Genomic DNA, 21,142 nt, shown 5'->3' on the forward strand with positions numbered 1-21,142 from the left:
CTCTCCTAGACTAGTAAACTCAAATCTCTTTACTCTCCTAGACTAGTAAACTCACATCACTTTACTCTCCTAAACTAGTAAACTCACATCTCTTTACTCTCCTAGACTAGTAAACTCACATCTCTTTACTCTCCTAGACTAGTAAACTCACATCTGTTTACTCTCCTAGACTAGTAAACTCACATCTGTTTACTCTCCTAGACTAGTAAACTCACATCTCTTTACTCTCCTAGACTAGTAAACTCACATCTCTTTACTCTCCTAGACTAGTAAACTCACATCTCTTTACTCTCCTAGACTAGTAAACTCACATCTCTTTACTCTCCTAGACTAGTAAACTCACATCTCTTTACTCTCCTAGACTAGTAAACTCACATCTCTTTACTCTCCTAGACTAGTAAGCTGACTACTTGCATACAGGTTTCAACTTGCAGAATGAAATGTTCATTTATTTCAAAGTTGCCTATGGTGGCGCACTATATTAAGATGACTTTGTACCAAAGCCACAAAGCTGACCTCTGACCTAGTGTCAGACAAAATGGCGAGCCTAACAGATACGGGAGGAAATCGTCAGCTCGGTTACGAGCAAACCTTGGTAAGTAGGCTCACTTAAATCTTGTTTTTTGGTCACGTTTATAACGAGTATAGACACTGAACATTGTTGTGAACTAGAGTCATTGCCACCATTGTGTAATTTGAGTCTGAATAATCCATGACAGAAAATCGAGAAGTTACCACGTTACAACTTATATAGAGTTTTACTGTTGACACCTGTCGAGTAGATTTGTGTGTTGTTATTATTGACTAAAACAGGTGACGCATACTATAGGTTATGCTTCCATGATTCCACGTACTTTGTGAATTACTCTCAGATAATCCAGACATGTTGATAGGCTGTATCTATTTCCGAAGATATGTTTAGTTAACTAATAAACAACATTTCGTGATTGGTGAGTGCATTTGATACAGGAAGTGGGAGGAACAGTACCATACATTGAAACTATTGCTTGTATCACTAGCACAGAGACTTACTTGTCTTGGTGTTATTATCTCAAAAAGCTGTCTAGCCCATAGCTGCAATAATTGTAGCGTCTTGCTGCGGTTTTGAGTTTTTATCGTCTGTTTTGGTGACTTTTTAAGTTTTAGTGTTTTACCCACACCTAAAAAGTCACCAAAACAGACGAAAAAAACCTCAAAACCGCAGCAAGACGCTACAATTATTACAGGTATCTAGCCCAGAGACTTGTCGTGGTGTTATTATTTCAAGAAGGTTTCTAGCCCAGAGACTTGTCTTGAAGTTACTATCTCAAGAAGCTCTATCTTGTGTGTCACTACAAGCCTTACAATATTGTCCATGTACGTCATGTAAATTACAAAAATAGTGTACATGAATGTGAGAGAAGTATGGTGTCCATATATGTAGGCACTGTTTAAGAACATAGAACGATAAAAAGGCTAGTAATGAAAATTTCTACTCACATTTTGTTTGTGTAATTTTTAACAAAAAATGCTATGTGAGATGTAAAGAACATTGCGCCACCTGATTGAAACTCTATAGTCACTCTGGTTTGCAAACATGTTATTACAAAATACAATTTATGTATTTATCAGATAGTTATTAAAAAAATTCATTGTACATTTGTAAAATAATGTGATGTTATTTTGGTCATGAAATATCACAAAGACTCTAGACATTTTTCAGACTGCATACCTTAAATATGTAGCTTTAATTTGATAATCTATAATCTAATTAATTTATAGTGTGCCAATTTCCTGTCTACATCGATGATCTGTGTCTTCGATATCTCTCACCTACATACAGTGAGTGTAAGTGACAGCTATTAGACACATATCAGCGATGTAGACAGGCGAATTTAAGTACAACATCAAAGTAAATTGAGTAACTGATATTATTTTTGGAGTCCCAATATGGGTTTTCAAACCAAGGATGTACGACTATAACAAAGTAAAGTCTCCCTTTAGGGATATGGTAGCCATGTCAGTGAGGTCTGTAGAACCAATATTGAGGCCATGGCAGTTTTATTTCATTTATAACTTGTCAACATAAATGTAGGAAGATATTTTTGTCAAGTAGGAACATATCTCAGTGTGTGTGTGTGTGTGTGTGTGTGTGTGTGTGTGTGTGTGTGTGTGTGTGTGTGTGTGTGTGTGTGTGTGTGTCTGTGTGTCTGTGTGTGTGTGTGTGTGTGCTTGTGTGTGCTTGTGTGTGTGCGTGCGTGTGTGTGTGTGTGTTATGAAATTTTTCTTTGCCTCAAAGGCTTGCAGGTTTGCAGGGTACTGCAAGCATGTCACAAGCTTGTAGCAAAGATACAGAAACTTCACTACCGGGTTTGCAAGCATGGATGCAATCTTTAACTACACCTTACAAGCTGTCTACAAGTACAGGATTTTGCTCTGCTATTCTGGCAAAATTGTACATTTCAAAAAGCACTCATTATCATATGCCATGATACTACAACATTCTTGCAAATCAGAACTGTTATTTCTTCCACGACATTGTGAAATAACGAACTCTGGTTTCTTGTGATGGACGGATGGTTATTTCAGATTAGTAATAAGTATTCATGAGAAATGACGTAATGACGAACCATATGTTCTGGAGTGCAAGCATGTTCACCGTATGTGTGTATCTAACACTGACTGCCAGCTAATTATACTAGTAATATAATAATACTCTGAATTATACCTGACTTGAATGAATGTCAATGTGACTAAATGTGCCTGTTTATAGGGCTATTTTCTTGAAGCAACAGTATTTTCTAACTGTATCAAGTCAGTCCAACAGGCAGACAAAAATAAGATTGCAAAGATAACAACAGGGCTGGATAGGCAACTGGATAATCATTCAGCAAGTGAACACCTATACCAAGCATGGATCAGCATGAGGATAAACATTTTAAAAAACTTTACAGTTAGGCTACAATGCCATTGGCACCATTTTTTTTACTTTTTGTGTTCAAATGAGTATGCACAGCTTTAGCTTAATTAATTAGATTGCAATTAATAATAGGTATAATTTAATTTACTCTTATGAGTAAAAGTACAGAAATAACTACACCTTACAAGCTGTCTACAAGTACAGGATTTTGCTCTGCTATTCTGGCAAAATTGTACATTTCAAAAAGCACTCATTATCATATGCCATGATACTACAACATTCTTGCAAATCAGAACTGTTATTTCTTCCACGACATTGTGAAATAACGAACTCTGGTTTCTTGTGATGGACGGATGGTTATTTCAGATTAGTAATAAGTATTCATGAGAAATGACGTAATGACGAACCATATGTTCTGGAGTGCAAGCATGTTCACCGTATGTGTGTATCTAACACTGACTGCCAGCTAATTATACTAGTAATATAATAATACTCTGAATTATACCTGACTTGAATGAATGTCAATGTGACTAAATGTGCCTGTTTATAGGGCTATTTTCTTGAAGCAACAGTATTTTCTAACTGTATCAAGTCAGTCCAACAGGCAGACAAAAATAAGATTGCAAAGATAACAACAGGGCTGGATAGGCAACTGGATAATCATTCAGCAAGTGAACACCTATACCAAGCATGGATCAGCATGAGGATAAACATTTTAAAAAACTTTACAGTTAGGCTACAATGCCATTGGCACCATTTTTTTTACTTTTTGTGTTCAAATGAGTATGCACAGCTTTAGCTTAATTAATTAGATTGCAATTAATAATAGGTATAATTTAATTTACTCTTATGAGTAAAAGTACAGAAATAACTCACAAGATTTGCAATATGTGTTCTGAATGTCAAATAGTTGAATTCTAATGTATACTAGTTTTAACAGGGTGACTGTCTTTCTATGACTCTAGTCTAAAGAGTCTGAAAGACACATCTTTGGTTGTCTGTGGTTGAGTGGTTAAACCACTTGCTTCTCACCACTGTGGTCGCGGGTTCAAACCCATTCAGTGTTTGCTTAAATTTACAATGCTTTAAGTAAAAGAGTGTTGTTCAGTTTGACTCTACCGAACAACACAGGTTTTCCCTTACACTGACACTGAACCTTCCTTCTGTTATTGGGCAGTGCCTGTTGGACGGTTTATGAAATAATATTATGTTCCTCTAAAACCATTTGATAGCACATAAAGTTTAATAGTCTGAAACTAATGGTTCTTCTGCTGAAATATACTTTCACAATATATGCATCAAACTTCTCTGACAGGAAAGCAGGTTTGTAGAGCCTGACGATTAAGAATTTCCTGTAAATATATGGAAGCAGTATGGAATAGCTATATGATACTAACAGTAGGCTATAGACTGAAATAGTTATATACACTGTGTAGAACTGGACAGCATGGATTATATAGGCTATAGACTGAAATAGTCATATACACTGTGTAGAACTGGACAGCATGGATTATATAGGCTATAGACTGAAATAGTCATATACACAGTGTAGAACTGGACAGCATGGATTATATAGGCTATAGACTGAAATAGTCATATACACAGTGTAGAACTGGACAGCATGGATTATATAGGCTATAGACTGAAATAGTCATATACACAGTGTATAATATACACAGAGATTTAGTTAGCAAAGCTATACGATACTGTACATGTAGAACTTGACTGCATGAATTCCTGGCTATAAAGTTTATGTGTCTAGTGATAAACTACTTTTAAGTTGATATGCAAGTCATGTCCAAATCACTGCTCCAAGGAAGTATGATGTACTTAAGAGTAGAGATACTAGACAACTTATCTTGGAAACTGTCCTGCATTGATTAATTCCATGATGTACAGAAGTAGTAACATAACATGTAAGTGGTGCTGCTTGATACAATCTTGATAGTCTAATGGCTTCAGAATTTAAATAGAATGAAGAATCTCAACTTAGAGCTGCATCATTCATTGAATTTTGATGTATGAGAAAGTCTTGTACCTGAGATTTTATGGATTCAGGCCTCATACATACTCACTCATTAGTCACAGATGTAGTCGTAGGATGTCTACACACAGCAACACGTAACTTGTAGCCCATACACATGCATTAGTCACAGACGGAGTTGTCACATGTCTACATGTGACAACACATACATGTAGCTCGTAGCTGATACTCACTCATTCGTCACAGACATAGCCGTAGAATGTCCACACATGACAACACATAGCTCATAGTCCATACACACTCATTCGTCACACATATTGTCGTAAGATGTCCGCACATGATAACACATACTACTAGCTAGTAGCTGATACACACTTGTTCGTCACAGACATAGTCGTAAGATGTCCACACATGACAACACAATAACTTGTAGCCGATACACACAGACATAGTTGTAGGATGTCTAGTACTCAACACACAACAACACAGTAGCTTGAAGTCCATACACGTGTACTACGTCGTGAGTAGAAACAGAAACGAAAACGCTCAGATATGAAGAAGACACATACTTCTAGAGTTTTGTTTTCAAAGTATAGTGAAGTGACTTTGATAAAGGAGGATGAAAATTCACTGCAGTCAGTATCAGCCAGTATGCCTGTAAGTAAATCTGTCTTGTTCATTGATATTACTGTTGTGACTGCAGTGAATGTGAAAACAGTCTGTATAGTTCTGTCTCTCAGGTTGGTACAAAAAATCACAATAGTGCTTTCACAAAAGCAAACAAGACAGTTTTTTAGCGTCATTACTGTCCAGTAAAGTAAAACATTATGTCATCTTAGTGTAGGGGATGGAGAGATGGGTGGGGATGGGGGGTGGGGTATCGAGGGGGGGGGGGGGCTATAAAACATGTCACCTCTCTATTTGAGGTTTGAAGATGGAAGGAATTGATCACTCAGAAGGTGGTCTAGGTCAAATCCATATAGTATTGAATAAGCTAATTTGGTATGTACATTGTGTATATTGTATCTTAAGTATTTATAACCTGTAATACTTTATGTAATTCAAGTGTATGGTATCATATCATTATAATTATATAAAACATATTTTTCCTTCAAAATACACATTTTGATATGCTTGTCTTTGTCTCCGAGTGACAAGGACCATTAGGAGTAAAATATAGTTGACTGAAAGCTCAGTATGAAATGCTGACAAGTCATGATATCAGCATTTTGTGTTTATGTGAATCACTTCATTGATTCCTATACTGATGTCAGCTGATAATGTCTTGAATATCAAGTATATATACAGTGTCTGTGGAAAGGTCTTCATTTTCAATGTTTAAAAGCTATCTAAGAGAAACGAATCCACTTTCTCCCAAGGGGTTAGTGCACAAGTAATTACTAGTAGGGAAAAAGAGGATTAAATTTCTTTATTTAAAAATATCACAAAGTTAAACAGTTCTAATTTTGGTGAAAATACTGTACATATGTAGGTAGTTAAGTAAAAAATGTACATGTAGTTGAAGCATGCATGTCTTCATTAAAAGTCCTCTTGTATTGTCACCATATTTGATGCCATAATAAGGAACGCCTTAACATTTAGTGTGTACACTAACTATTCTCTTTCACATGCTTTGATCATTAAAATCCTCTTTCTCCCAACTAGTAGTTACTTGTGTACAAACAAATGTGTGTGTGTGTGTGTGTGTGTATGTATGTGTGTGTGTGTGTGTGTGTGTGTGTCTGTGTGTGTATGTGTATGTATGTATGTGTATGTGTATGTGTGTGTATGTATGTGTGTATGTATGTATGTATGTATGTATGTATGTATGTGTGTGTCTCTGTGTGTGTGTGTGTGTGTGTGTGTGTGTGTGTGTGTGTGTGTGTGTGTGTGTGTGTGTGTGTGTGTGTGTGTGTGTGTGTGTGTGTGTGTGTGTGTGTGTGTGTGTGTGTGTTTACATCATGTATACTTATAGCCAGGCTATGAAGGCACTAGTAGATCAAGGGCTGTTATGCAGCAACATTTACCTGAAGCTGAAAGCTGTAGGAAATGGTCTCTACATATCAGCACAAGGTCAAGGGTTAATATGACATCTACTACTAGTACTAGTACCCAAATAAGGCCAGGCAATGAGAGTTTTATAACGCATCACAATCTCAGGCACATATTCTTTCAATAGTCAAATTTAGTGAATCACAGAAAAGACTCCCTTGCTACATGACTATTGCCCTATGGAAAATAAAACATGACTAGTGCCTTGTTGTATGTAAATTGAGGTCACTATGGGTCGATTATCAAATAATTTGATATGATCTAAACTGAGGCTATATGTAAACAAAGTGTTATAATACAACATTTTAAAACATAGGTGATATGTTTTGTCTAAAACTAGATGTATGGCAGATACACAAGGGACTTAGGATCATATGCCAGACAAGAAGCTGCCAGAATACAACGTCAAAGAGACATCGCCAAAAGAGAAAAAAAGTCGTTCAGACCTTTAGAAACCACATGTTGCAATAGGTGTCTAGGTAAGTATAAACATAGACTTGGTCAAGTCAATGGAATTCTATTAATTTTGTGTCCATGTGTTATGTCATTTTATTACAGTGGCAGTCAAGGTTTCAGCTCACTAAAACAGACACATCAAACTCTAACCATTGTGATTTGATGTGGTAGATTGCACAAGTGGGTGATGGTGATACCTCTGTTGAGTGGATATAATCACTATGTAATCAAGATAGTTTGTGTCCACTTGAGAAAAAACTAGCTACAATGTATCAGAAATGCCACCCTACTGATAATATAATAAAACCAATATCCATTCAGTAACTTTTGTCAAATATGAACATCTAACAATGATAGTTTTAATTTGTGTTTATCTAAGTGAGCTGAAACCTCAATTGCCACTGTTGTTGTAACTAATATGTGTTGGGTTAGACCCTCACTCTCAACACTTGCTTAGACGATATTTTATTTCAATGAAGTATTGGCAAGAAAGCAGTCTGCAAATTCTTACTGGGTTTTAAATTTACCCACTACTCTTCAGATAATTCAATGATTGATGCAAACATATGAAACTAAAAAAAAATGTAATGTATATTTATCAGTATTAAAAATTTGCAACTTGTGTTAAAACTTTCACAAAAGAATTCCCTTAGGGGGACTACTACAAGTAGGTAATATAATATAAGTGAGATATTGATCATTTCCTTCACTAAATTAAAAGCTTAAGGAGTGTATGTTTATCTATCTGCCCATCAGTCAGTATATTTTTTGTCTATGTGCAGTGTATGTGTAATTTGTCGGTGTTTTTGCTAAGGTCTTGGATCCCTGTTAACATAGTGCGTAACCATGGTAAATCTTAACCAGGATTTCCATATCTTGTACAATAATATTAGTAATGGTAATGCCAGTAAAATCAGTTCTGTCAATTTTCCTGTAATCAATTTTCGTATTTATATAATTATGCAGTATAGACTCAGTTTAGATATGAACTGTGACAGGGTTCTTTGCACAGTAAACTAATAATGTCTTTCAGCAAAAATGGTTGCTATGGAAACACTTGTGAAGAACTGTAATTTTACTAATGACTATAATGCAAATTTGTAATCAGATCAGTGTGTTGAGATTAATGAATACATTATTTTACAAGTAGTAGTACGGTTATTGTTATCTGAACATGAAACATCTCTTCATTCACAGAAATGTGTGTGACCCTGGCTGGGACTAAACTTGTATCTTTTTGTTTTTGCCTGGGCTTGGTCATGACAGGTTCTGTTCATTATACACTGGCAAAGGAAACAAAATCTGAAAGTTCTTTATTTCCTCCAAATTGGGAGTTTTTTTGTGGCATGTAGATTCTTCAGGTGTACAAATTCAGTGGAATGCCACCACAAAACTTACTTGCTTTTATATTTACCGGTATACATGTAGTGTTAAAATGATCATTTGTGTATGAAATCTCCATCAAGCAGTAACACTAACAGCTCATGTGCATTTCCATATAATCTTAGCCAAAATTAGTTACTGGTTTTTAAATATTACCATTATTTCACCCATGGCTTGGAAATACAGTTTGTTAAATTACCACCAAGAGCTGTATTTAAATCTATTTCATGCAAATGGAATATAATATCAACCGATAATCGCATCAACACTTGACTTATCTTGAAACTGGTAGTTGTAGTTAGGATGGAAGCATAAACATAAGCCATTTACAAACACATGTCTGATGGATTACTACTGACTTGTGCTGTTGTTAACCATGATTCCTCCAATACAAAATGTCTAGCTAGATTTATGGGTAATGGCTGGCTAGATTTATGGGTAAAAAATAAAATTTCCCTAGGCATGGTTAAAATGATTATGAGATTTAAACACCAATAATTAGTATCTAGGCTAATCCTAATGTCAATGAAATTTGTTGAGTGAATGTACCAATGAAATTATTCATTAAGTTTGTTTAAATGTGATGGTACAGATCTCTGGTTATGTAATTCTTTAAGTGAAAGGACTGTTACAATAATATGATGAACATTCTGATCCTGCCCATGTCCCTTTCAAGTGGCAATATGGATGAAAAATTAGTATTTTTTTTGTTGTTTTTTTTTTGGGGGGGGGGGGGGTGAGGATTTTCTTGTATTATGAAACAAAGGTAGTGTGAAAGTTAACTTTTTTGGAATCTAGTTTTTGAAGCAACTGTGTCGGTAACTTTATCACTATTACTATAGAGAATGGAATCAAATATAAATTTCTATTCAACTTATAAAACAATGTTATATTTTTCTACTTGAAAAAATAATGTGAAACACCATAGGCCAAGTCCACCTTTGTAATTAAATGATTGCACAAGACTGAAAAAAATAAAAGTTTTAAATGGTTCTTGTTACATAATCAATGATTCTAATAACTTACCAGTAACATTGCACATGTTCAGGTTGATTGGCTATGTCAAACTATTCATTTACTGGCTATTTATTACTATGCCTTACTGACTTGAATGTATAACTACTACGGTACTACTACTATTAAAGGAAACTAAAAAAAAGTATGTAACAGTTTAATGGAGAATACATTGTTCATGGTTCCAATAGAACAGTACAATATAGTTACTTTGGAATGGTAATGTAAATTGGAAACGAATACAGTGTTTAAATCCATCTACCATGAACCTATATTGTACTGTTCTATATTAACTATATTGTACTGTCTTATTTATAACAGTTTGTTGTTGTACATAAATTAAACTGAGAGACTTGAAACAAACTAAAACACAAGTAATCACCACATCTCATTCAGTCTGTGCATGACATGCATCTGTTGCTTCCCTCGAAACATCACAGTTTGAGTACCTACATTTACTGTGATTAAGCATTTACTTGTGTAACTTTAATATTTTGTAATATTCATACATCCATTGTGTCTGCTTGGTTAGTCTTTATAGTAACTTTCCTAATTCTCTTTCACCTTTCAGCCTTGTTGAATTGGTGTCGGAATGCTTTATTTGCCAGGGTAGGAGAAGACTGGATATTTTTATTAGTGCTGGGTGTAGTCATGGCACTCCTCTCATTTCTACTAGATTATGCAATTGCCAAATTTCAAACTGGTAAGTGATAATGAAACACCACTCCAAGTACTAACAAAGGTACTGTATTTTCATAAACTGTACAGTCTGGAGAGTCATTTCATGATAGATTTTGCTTGGTTACCAAGAAACTCTAAATTAAAACTCTTTTCACCTCTATTGTTTTTTCAGTGGTACACCATCACTTTGATCATTTTTTCTGTTCATCATTTTCAGCTCATGTCTGGTTGTTTTATGAATTAGATGGCAGACCAATTCTACAGTTTTTTGCTTGGGTTGCATTTCCTATTATCTTTATAATGTTTTCTACTGGGTTTACTCATCTTGTTGGCCCTAATGCCATAGGTAAGTGTTGTTACATGTTAATACGAAAATACTGTAAAAATATACACACTACACAGGCAATAAACCATAAGATATATTGTGTTGTTCAGCCCTATCAGGTTTCCAAATTGTGACTGTACTAAACTGCACAATATCCTGCACAGTGCAACCAGATTTGGTTGCAGCCAATCAAATGTTGTTTTGCAAAGGTGTTAGAATGACCATAATGCCAGCCTTTCAATGCTGATTTATGAGACCTGTCACCTAATGTTATATCAATAATATACATAAGTTTCCTGCACAAGCTGTCCTACCATAGTTTCTGATGAATTCCTAAAGGACATCCTATAGTCATTCTTTAGCATTCCGAAAAGAATCTTATACGAAGTTATAGGAATCCTAAAAGAAAGGGGCCAAAATCTTGTATGGTTTTCTTATAGGAATAAGAATCCTATAGGATTCCTATAGGATATTTTCACAAGGGACGTATACTATTCTAAAATGATATTATCCCAGTCTAGTGATGTGAGTATCATGAAATACCCTTTATACAGTTGTGGTAATCCTTTGACCATATATGACAGATATTTCATGACATCATCAATAATTGTCAGGATCATTTAATCCATCTGTGCCCGGTTAATATCTTTGCTTTTATTCATATGTAAATGAAGTGAACTGACAACTAAATCTGTAGTTATAAATTTAACTTTAAAGGAAATGGTGATAAAATCAGTACAAAAGAGATTTAGTACAGCTGTATCTAAGAATAGGATACATTTATAGATCGTATTAGCCATATTGCAAATTGTAGTGAGTAACAGATGTCCAGGCAAACTAACATAGCATTTGTTATACATGTATTTTTGTGATTTACAAATGTAATATACTGTAATATAACAATGTGGAAAATATTATCTACAAAATATTTTATTTACAAGAACTTGACATGAAGAGGGTTAATGTCATTACAAAATCTATGATAAAAGTTTGTTAAATTTTCATAGCAGTATGCTGTCTAAGTCATCTTTTGACATAGAGTGACACATTACTGTGCAGGAAAATTTTCACAGCAGTATGCCGGCTAAGTAATATTTTGGCAAATGGTTAAGTGTGATTTGAGGGGACACCATCAAAATCAACCAAGCAAACGTACTAAGCTAATACAGGGCTAAAAACAGACTTTGTACCCTAAATAATCATGATCTTTTCCCTTCATTTTCTTGATTTAGGTTCTGGAATTCCAGAGATGAAAACAATTCTAAGGGGGGTGATTCTGAAGGAATATTTGACGTTTAGAACTCTAATTGCAAAGATGGTAGGCTTGGCTACGTCTATAGGAAGTAGTCTACCAATAGGAAAGGAGGTGAGTGTGTTTATGTCTTGCATTGCAAAGATGGTAGGCTTGGCTACGTCTATAGGAAGTAGTCTACCAATAGGAAAGGAGGTGAGTGTGTTTATGTCTTGTATTGCAAAGATGGTAGGCTTGGCTACGTCTATAGGAAGTAGTCTACCAATAGGAAAGGAGGTGAGTGTGTTTATGTCTTGCATTGCAAAGATGGTAGGCTTGGCTACGTCTATAGGAAGTAGTCTACCAATAGGAAAGGAGGTGAGTGTGTTTATGTCTTGCATTGCAAGGCGATGCCCATTGCCATGGTAACATAGTATAATTACTGTAACAACCCATTGCAAGGCGATGCCCATTGCCATGGTAACATGGTATAATTAATGTAACAGAACTCATTGCAAGATGATGCCCATTGCCATGGTAACATGGTATAATTAATGTAACAGAACTCATTGCAAGATGATGCCCATTGCCATGGTAACATGGTATAATTAATGTAACAGAAACCATGATTTGTGAGTGCCAGTGTGCATGTGACGTACTCAGGGTATTTGCGTACGTTCTTGCAACGTTATCTAGTGCAAAGCGAGTGAAAGTTCAGCTTAAAACACTACAAGTAAGAGTGCATATACCCAGAGTACCCACACTGACACTCATGCATTTTGGGGTTCTGCAAGTATATGTTTACCGAAAACAGCAAAATATGCTATAGCTTAGTACCCTCAGTGGTGTAAGTGATTAAACCTTTTGTTTTTCTTTCATTCACAGGGCCCATTTGTACACATTGCCAGTATGGTGGCCAACTTACTGGGTAAACTTATCAGATCAACCAAAGGAGTCTATGAGGTAGTAATCTAGTTCCTGGCAACCATATTCTGATTTTACTCTTCATTATCTTTACACATTATATCTAGTCAATTTCATTACTCTCTCACAGGATTCTGTGCTCTCGTTACAGCATTCATATAAACATGATGATGTCGTCACATCCCCACGGGATTTTAGTTTAAGCAGATTGAGGTGGAGTTTGGTTGGACATTTGCATATTGTATCAGTCCTAGAAACATTAGTGATGACAACATGCTTGTCAATTTGTGATGGATTACTACTGACATGTGCTGTATGTGCTTCAACCACCATAGGACTGAACCACAATTAATGCCTTGAGTAATGAGATTGACTTGATGTAATGTCCATTATGTGTGAAGATAACATTGTGTAAAATTGGAGTATGGTCATCAGGAAATAGACTATGAGGTGTTGTTATTACTCTGATGTGATCACATTCAATTAGCTAAGACAGAAATGAAATAAAACTATTACTGTAACTCTGGCAAGATAACTTTCAGCAAGCTGAGACAGAAACAAACTAAAACTATAAATGCAATATGTTGACATTGATATGATTACACTCGTAGTAGAATGGTTTAGTCCTAGGGAAGACCCATGCTGTATTTTTTTTTCAACTTTCAGTGTACATTTTCTCGTCTTCCAGTATACATTTTGGGTATTTCCAGTGTGTATACTGTCTTGATTACGGTATAATTATATCTGTACCACCAAGGCACTGCTATCATTCATTGATATATTCTAATAAATGCCACAATACAAATATCGTGTATCTTATGTTTCTGGTAAATGTATATGGAACTTACTATTTTTATTTCAGAACGAGTCTCGTAACTACAATATGTTGGCTGCAGCCTGTGCTGTTGGTGTATCATGTACATTCTCAGCACCAATAGGAGGTGTGTTATTCAGTATAGAAGTAACTGCTACTTACTTTGCTGTAAGTAATTACTGGAGGGGCTTCTTTTCTGCTGTATGTGGAGCTTTTGTATTCAGATTGCTGGCAGTTTGGGTCAAAGAAGAAGGTAAGGGATATCTATTATTTTAAAATAACAGTGGTCAAATCAGAATTGGAGGAGTGTGTGTGTGTGTGTGTGTGTGTGTGTGTGTGTGTGTGTGTGTGTGTGTGTGTGTGTGTATGTGTTTGTGTGTGTATGTGTGTGTGTGTTTGTGTGTATGTGTGTATGTATGTATGTGTGTGTATGTGTGTATGTATGTATGTATGTGTGTCTGTGTATGTGTGTGTGCGTGTTTTCCTGCTTGTTTGCTTGCTTGCTTGTTTGTTTCTGTGTGTGTGTGTGTGTGTGTGTGTGTGTGTGTGTGTGTGTGTGTGTGTGTATGTGTGTGTTTGCATGTGTATGCATGTGGTGTATGTGTATGTGGATTTTCTACAGTGTATTTACATCACATTATCACAGATAATCAGGTTTGCCGGTGAATATGAATGTGGATAATATTTTCATTCAATGGATAAATAACATGATTATCTCTGTTCCTTCCGTTTATTACAGAAACCATCACAGCTCTTTTCAAGACAAGTTTTCGAGTTGATTTTCCATTTGATGTCCAGGAGTTCATAGCATTTTCACTAATAGGGTAAGAATCCAGAATTTTTTACACAGTCTTGCTCCATGTCATCGACAAAGAAAAGTGAAAATAATATTTTGTTTACACCTTACAACTGCTAAACAAACACTCCTAATCATTCCTGACTATTTATTAAAACGTTTTTCCCCTACATGGAACTATGATGGTCAGATGTTTAGAGTGACTGTCTTGGAGTCTGCAGTTTGCAGGTTCAAGCCTCATGACTGTCTGGGAGTCTGCACTTTGCAGGTTCAAGCCTCACCACTGCTGTTCATTTCTAAATGGCTAAAGTCGTCAGGCAAAATTTGAACCATGATAATTTTGCCCAGCTGTATAATTGGGGACCTGGTAGGATAGAGGTTGCGATGTGAATGCTTTGACCTTATGCACTTACAGAGGCTGCAATGAATTGTATGCTCCCAGATGGTTGAGGCAGTTATAAAGGGTTGTTGTGGCACTATAGGTCTGTGCCAGGGGTAATACCTGTACAGTACTATGACAATGACTTCCATTATAATGTGTTCTATTATTATTACATAGTGCCATTGTGGCACTATAGGTCTGTGCCAGGGGGTAATAACTGTACAGCACTATGACAACGACTTCCATTATAGAAGGCACTTTATAATGTGTTCTATTATTACATAGTAACAGTACTGGTACTCTCTTACATAGATACTGAGATACGTCGTGACTTTTCGCCCTCACCGGCCTCCTCTCCCTCCTAACCCTCTGTTAGGGGTTGCCTGATGTTTGAGGGTGCCCCGTCACGGCGTACCTTACAGACTATCTCTCACATTGCTTATTATGTTGTTTTTTTCATTTGTTGTTTCACAGAGTGGTGACAGGATTTGGTGGTGCCTTATTTGTATATATTCACAGAAAGATTGTAGAATTTAACAGAAAACATAAAAAAGTTACCAAATTTCTTCAGAAAAAGTGAGTTATTCCAAACTTTATCTAAAGGTGAAATCCTTACAAACATCTTTTTGCATGAAATAACAAATAATCAATTTTGTAATTTTTTTTACTTGCACTGTGCAACCCCCACCCCACCCCCACACTCCATTCCCTTCACAACTTCCCATCTCAACTTGCCTACCACCATTAAATGCTTAGCAATAATAGAATAACCAATATTTTCTGACTTGCAAATGGTCAAAATAGAAGTTTAATGTCTCTTTGTTCTCAAAATAAATGTCTGCATATTTCAAGATTCAGAACAAAATTCCCATTTTCTTGTTTTGAAATATAATGGTTGAAAGTTGTGTGAATTTATGAAAAAATACACACTACTGTATGTGTATAGCAGACCAAACTGAAAGTGAGAAATATTGACTTGCCTAGGTGGTCAAATAGGTAGCAAAAAATAATACATACCCTAGGTGCCTTTAATTCTTCAGACATTCTATTGAGGAAATGCATGGTTTTATATTTCACAATTTAGACCCTACTCTACGGCTAATTTTTGCACTTGAAACGTTGGTGAAGGGTTGCAATATTCAGTTATCTTTGCTTGTTGGTATTTTGTCAGTGATGTGGATATGCTGTACTATTTAAGGGGGTACAGTCTGTAAATTTATGATTTGTGGTGGTTACTTTTGTTTAAAGGGCCACAGTCTGTAACTTTGTGAATTTTGGTATTTACTTTACATTTTTGAAAATTTAAATGAGACTTCAGTTACGGACTGTACCTTTTTAAATGTATGCATAAATAGATTAAAATTGACACTGGTTTACATCCATACTATTGTATTATATATATGCTAAGACAGATTTTTTCTACAACAGGCGAAAGTAAGTGCTCTAAATGGACGCTTAGAAAACTACGCCCATAAGGTGGATATGCAAATTTACTTTATATGTAGATATGGTTTTCTGTTCTGCTGGCTTATGTGTTATCCTGCGCCTTTTCATTCTCATCAAATAAAAACTGTTTTGTGTTTTTGCTGTGGAGGATTAAATTTCATTGTTACTGGGATATTTACTGTGGTTGGTTATTTCAGATTTATCTTGGACTTTTGCATGTGGACTGTAACTGCATGCATTCTTGTTGTGTTCATTTTTATCCTGTTTCTTTGTCATCATGTTTCTTGAAAGAAACAATAACGTGATAATTGCACTTGTGAAAATGTAAGTGTTTCACTCTACAATAAAAATTAGTCAAGCTGCAAAAAGGGAAATGTTGGATTCTAGAGAAGTGTTTGATAAATACTTAGATTCCTAAGTGTGTTGACCTTCAGCTTTTGCATATGCATGTCTGCTGACTCCCATTAGATGATGCTTGTGTATGGTAAGGACTTGAACAATGAATTAGGAACAATTGCAAGTTTCAACTTGGTATCTCTCTGTGTCCTGGAAAATAGTTTATTATGGATGATAAAAATTGACATCAATTTTATAGCACAGACATGTCTACTGATTCCTATGAGACAATGCATGTCTATGACAAGGACTTTCACTTAACAATGAATGAAGGACTAGTTTCAACTTAGTCTTTCGAGGCCCTGGAATGTACATGAAATGCACTTTATTGAATGTGGACACTAAATTAACATTTAATTCTGTATAATACATGGATTTTAATGCAGTCAGTAAAATGTCCAACAATCAAATGAATCACCATGACTTTCAATACAGGTCAAGATCACAGTCATCTTCATTATGGATACATACATGGACTCATATACTGGACTGAGCCACAGGCAATGTGCCCTCTAATGATAGCCAAATTTTGTTGTTGTGAGTCAAAATGATAAAAACTGACATTTCTTGTGAGTCATCACATACTAAAAGATAGGAGAAAACCAAATTTTGGTGCGTCACTAGAAATTGTATGCGTCAGTGGCGTATCAAATTAGCTTAGAGGGCACACTGGCCACAGGATTTGGCCACCCTTGTGGTTGTTGTTAGCACCTCAATGTCCCAATCTTGAGTAATGAATAGTAATGGATTTTCAGTATGAGTAAGGAACAAGCCCCAATCCAATCATGTTTTGTCTAAAATTGTATATACATGTACCATGTATAAATATGAACTTTCTGTAACAACACACACATTCTCAAGACATTCACACATCCACACATACCAAATTTATTACAAAATCACCAGCTGTTCATTGTTGTCATGGATTTTCATAAAGTAATCACTGCATTGTTCAATGTACACCCTCCAATTTAACCATAACCCCCCACAATGTTAATGGGAGGGGCTCTCACCCATACACTCAACTTAGATTTAATGTTTTGCAAAAAGATATTGATAAAAATACCTTCCTGTTTCGGTTTGTCCATTCTAGTGTGTGGGGTTTCTTTATGATAATTTTCAATAATGTTTGATTGGCAGGATAATACTGTAACATTGTAGCCACATTGCAGCTACTTATACCATATCTAGTAGACACGCATCTGCATGTTTGTTTTAATATTGTTACCATAACAACACAGCACCATGGTTGTTGACTGCTCAGTTGGATCCTTTCTTGTCAGAATATCACAAGTTTGAATCTTACTCAGTGTGTCTGTACATGTATGTTACCTCAAGTAATTTGAATCTTACTCAGTGTTTATGTGTGTCATCTTAAGTTTCATTTTATGTTAGCATGCTAACAAACTCTTTATTCTGCATAATGTCTATTGTTATATGATGTCTTGTGATTTATTGTTTGGGTTCTCATACATAAAGGTTGTGTACTTATTGCTATGTTTACAATGATCCAACGATATGTTCAGAATAAAGTTTTGATAGAGTTTATGAAGAGTTTTTTTCAGAAATTACTGCTAATGATCTAATTTAAGTTTGTGTGTAGCCAAAATAGTTACCATGTCATAGTTGTATGGCAGACTTTACTTCCAATAACATGTATATGTACACTGTAGTAATTCAGTACAAATATGGCTAGGCTTGAAGCTTTGACTAATTTTACACCATGAGTTGGGTGGGGTGGGGTGGGGTGTATGTGAGCATTATGGTATGTGGTGAATATTTGCATACCTCTGTATGTCTGCAGCCATTTCTCAGCCCTACAAGGCCTCATTCAAACACAAATATTATATACTATATTAAGTATATGTGAGTCACTTTGATGATGATTTTATCGACTTATAGCAATTTTATTATAACAACATAGTTTGTATAGTCAAACCTCTGTCTGTAGTCATTTCTCAGCCATGCACAAAGTCATGGATTCATTCAAACATGGTGCAAATATCAGATACCATGTATAGGAAGGATATGTGCTTTATCGACTATTGGCTGGGTTTTTTTTCTATAGACTGTCTGCAGCCATTTCTTAGCCATAGACAGAGTCTTTTAAACATGTCATATATTTTAGATACTATCAGCAGGTAATGTGTCACTTTGTTAGTCCCCGCGGACGAAGTCCGGAACGGGGACTTATGGATTGGGTTCCGTGCGTCCGTCCGTGCGTCCGTCCGTGTGTCCGTGCGTGCGTCCGTCCGTCCGTCCGCAGCTGTTTCTTGGAGATGCCTGGACTGATTTTTTTCAAACTTGGTACAGGGGCAACATACTATGGCATACATATGCACGTCAATTTGTTTTATGATACGATCCAATATGGCCGCCTAGCAACCATTTTGTTTGCGAATTTTCCCTGTCTAGAGCCATAACTCAGACATGCTTTAACAGATCTCATTCAAAGTTGGTATTAGGACAGTGTTCTATGACATACATGTGCATATTCATTGTTGTCATGATACGATCCAATATGGCCGCCTAGCAGCCATTTTGTTTGTGAATTTTCATGTCCAAAGCCATAACTCAGACATGCTTGAACAGATCTCATTCAAAGTTGGTATTAGGACAGTGTTCTATGACATACATGTGCATATCCATTTTCATTGTGATACGATCCAATATGGCTGCCTGGTAGCCATTTTGTTTGTGAATTTTCATGTCCAAAGCCATAACTCAGACATGCTTGAACAGATCTCATTCAAAGTTGGTATTAGGACAGTGTTCTATGACATACATGTGCATATCCATTTTCGTCGTGATACGATCCAATATGGCTGCCTGCCAGCCATTTTGTTTGTGAATTTTCCATGTCCAAAGCCATAACTCAGACATGCTTAAACAGATCTCATTCAAAGTTGGTATTAGGACAGTGTTCTATGACATACATGTGCATATCCATTTTCGTCGTGATACGATCCAATATGGCTGCCTGGCAGCCATTTTGTTTGTGAATTTTCCATGTCCAAAGCCATAACTCAGACTCCATTTTCATCGTGATATGATCCCCCATACCCAACCAATCCTTTATTGTTGGAGGCATATTCCATGTCCAACAAGCACACACAACATATCTAAGTATGTTTGTTTTAGGTTCACAAATGTTGTTGCGTGATCAGAGTAGTGATAATTCCTTAAAACCCAATTATAGCGGGAATTATGTCATTCTCAATGACTTGTTTTCACAGTTTTATCAACTTTCAGCTGTTTTTTGGCTTAACATTTAGTATTGATAATTGATTTGGTCTTTGTGTAGCATCTGTGTATTTGTATTTGTGTGTGTGTGTGTGTGTGTGTGTGTGTGTGTGTGTGTGTCTGTCTGTCTGTCTGTCTGTCTGTCTCCATCTGTGTGTGTGTGTGTGTGTCTGTCTGTCTGTCTGTCTGTCTGTCTGTCTGTCTGTCTGTTTGTATTTGTATATACATGTACATGTGTGGCAGTTTGTGTGTGTGTGTGTGTGTGTGTGTGTCTGTGTGTGTGTCTGTTTGTAATTGTTATCTGAATGTCTATTCTGACTCTAATAGTGTGTATGTGTATGTATGTGTGTAAAGTGTGTCAATCCTTCCACAATATTTCAAAAATGTCATCTAATTCATTGAATATTGGGCCAACTTTAGCACCATGTCCATTCATGACCATACCAATCTGATTCATCATGGATTGGCATGCTGAGGGACCTAACCATTCTCCTATTGGACATCCCCAATCATATCACACTGACCTAACCTGTACTCCTTAGCTTGCTTCAAATATGTATTTATTGACCAGTATGTCCACTGTTCTACACTTGTGTGTAAATTACCAATATACTGTACGTAAGCCAAGTTGGACATATTCAAAAAAAAAATGGAATTTATACCCTGGTCATTCTATATGTCATGATGTTTTCATAAATTATACTTGAGTATGTAAAATGTTGTCATAATGATTCCCAATAATTTTCTTGATAGGAAACACTGACCTAAGGGGTTTGTCACTATTCATCTTTGACTTGTAGTGATAAGGCCCTTTAGGTTACTCACATTTGTCTTGGCTGAACAAAGACAAGTCTTCGGAATAATAACTCATTTTGTGTCTTGATTTTGTTTTCATATTTAATTTTTACAGTCGTTTTATCTACCCAACCATTGTGGCATTTGTCATTTCATCTTTAACATTTCCACTTGGTTTAGGACAGTTCATGGCAGGAGAGGTAAGGACAATCTTTTATATTTCAAAGTCTTGCATGACACGTCCATCACTATATTTTATTTATGCCCTCCACTGCCTAATTTAAAGTGGCTATATGAATGGGGATTGGGTATTTATTTTGG

At 35.9% G+C, this 21,142-nt stretch overlaps 1 protein-coding gene across 1 annotated transcript in view; it reads left to right on the forward strand.

Annotated features, from left to right (window-relative positions):
• The first annotated feature begins 538 nt into the window (after positions 1-538).
• LOC144451114 (chloride channel protein 2-like) overlaps positions 539-21,142 on the forward strand; it is a 36,864-nt gene continuing 16,260 nt past the window's right edge. The window contains exons 1-10 of the mRNA XM_078141886.1: positions 539-595; positions 7,276-7,414; positions 10,360-10,491; positions 10,687-10,815; positions 12,027-12,160; positions 12,911-12,988; positions 13,812-14,016; positions 14,503-14,587; positions 15,416-15,517; positions 20,937-21,021. Of these exons, the coding sequence (XP_077998012.1) occupies positions 539-595; positions 7,276-7,414; positions 10,360-10,491; positions 10,687-10,815; positions 12,027-12,160; positions 12,911-12,988; positions 13,812-14,016; positions 14,503-14,587; positions 15,416-15,517; positions 20,937-21,021 (1,146 nt within the window). The remainder of the gene's footprint in view (positions 596-7,275; positions 7,415-10,359; positions 10,492-10,686; positions 10,816-12,026; positions 12,161-12,910; positions 12,989-13,811; positions 14,017-14,502; positions 14,588-15,415; positions 15,518-20,936; positions 21,022-21,142) is intronic.

This window comes from Glandiceps talaboti, chromosome 21 (assembly GCF_964340395.1).
Source record: "Glandiceps talaboti chromosome 21, keGlaTala1.1, whole genome shotgun sequence".
In the NCBI taxonomy this organism is placed as follows: domain Eukaryota; kingdom Metazoa; phylum Hemichordata; class Enteropneusta; family Spengelidae; genus Glandiceps; species Glandiceps talaboti.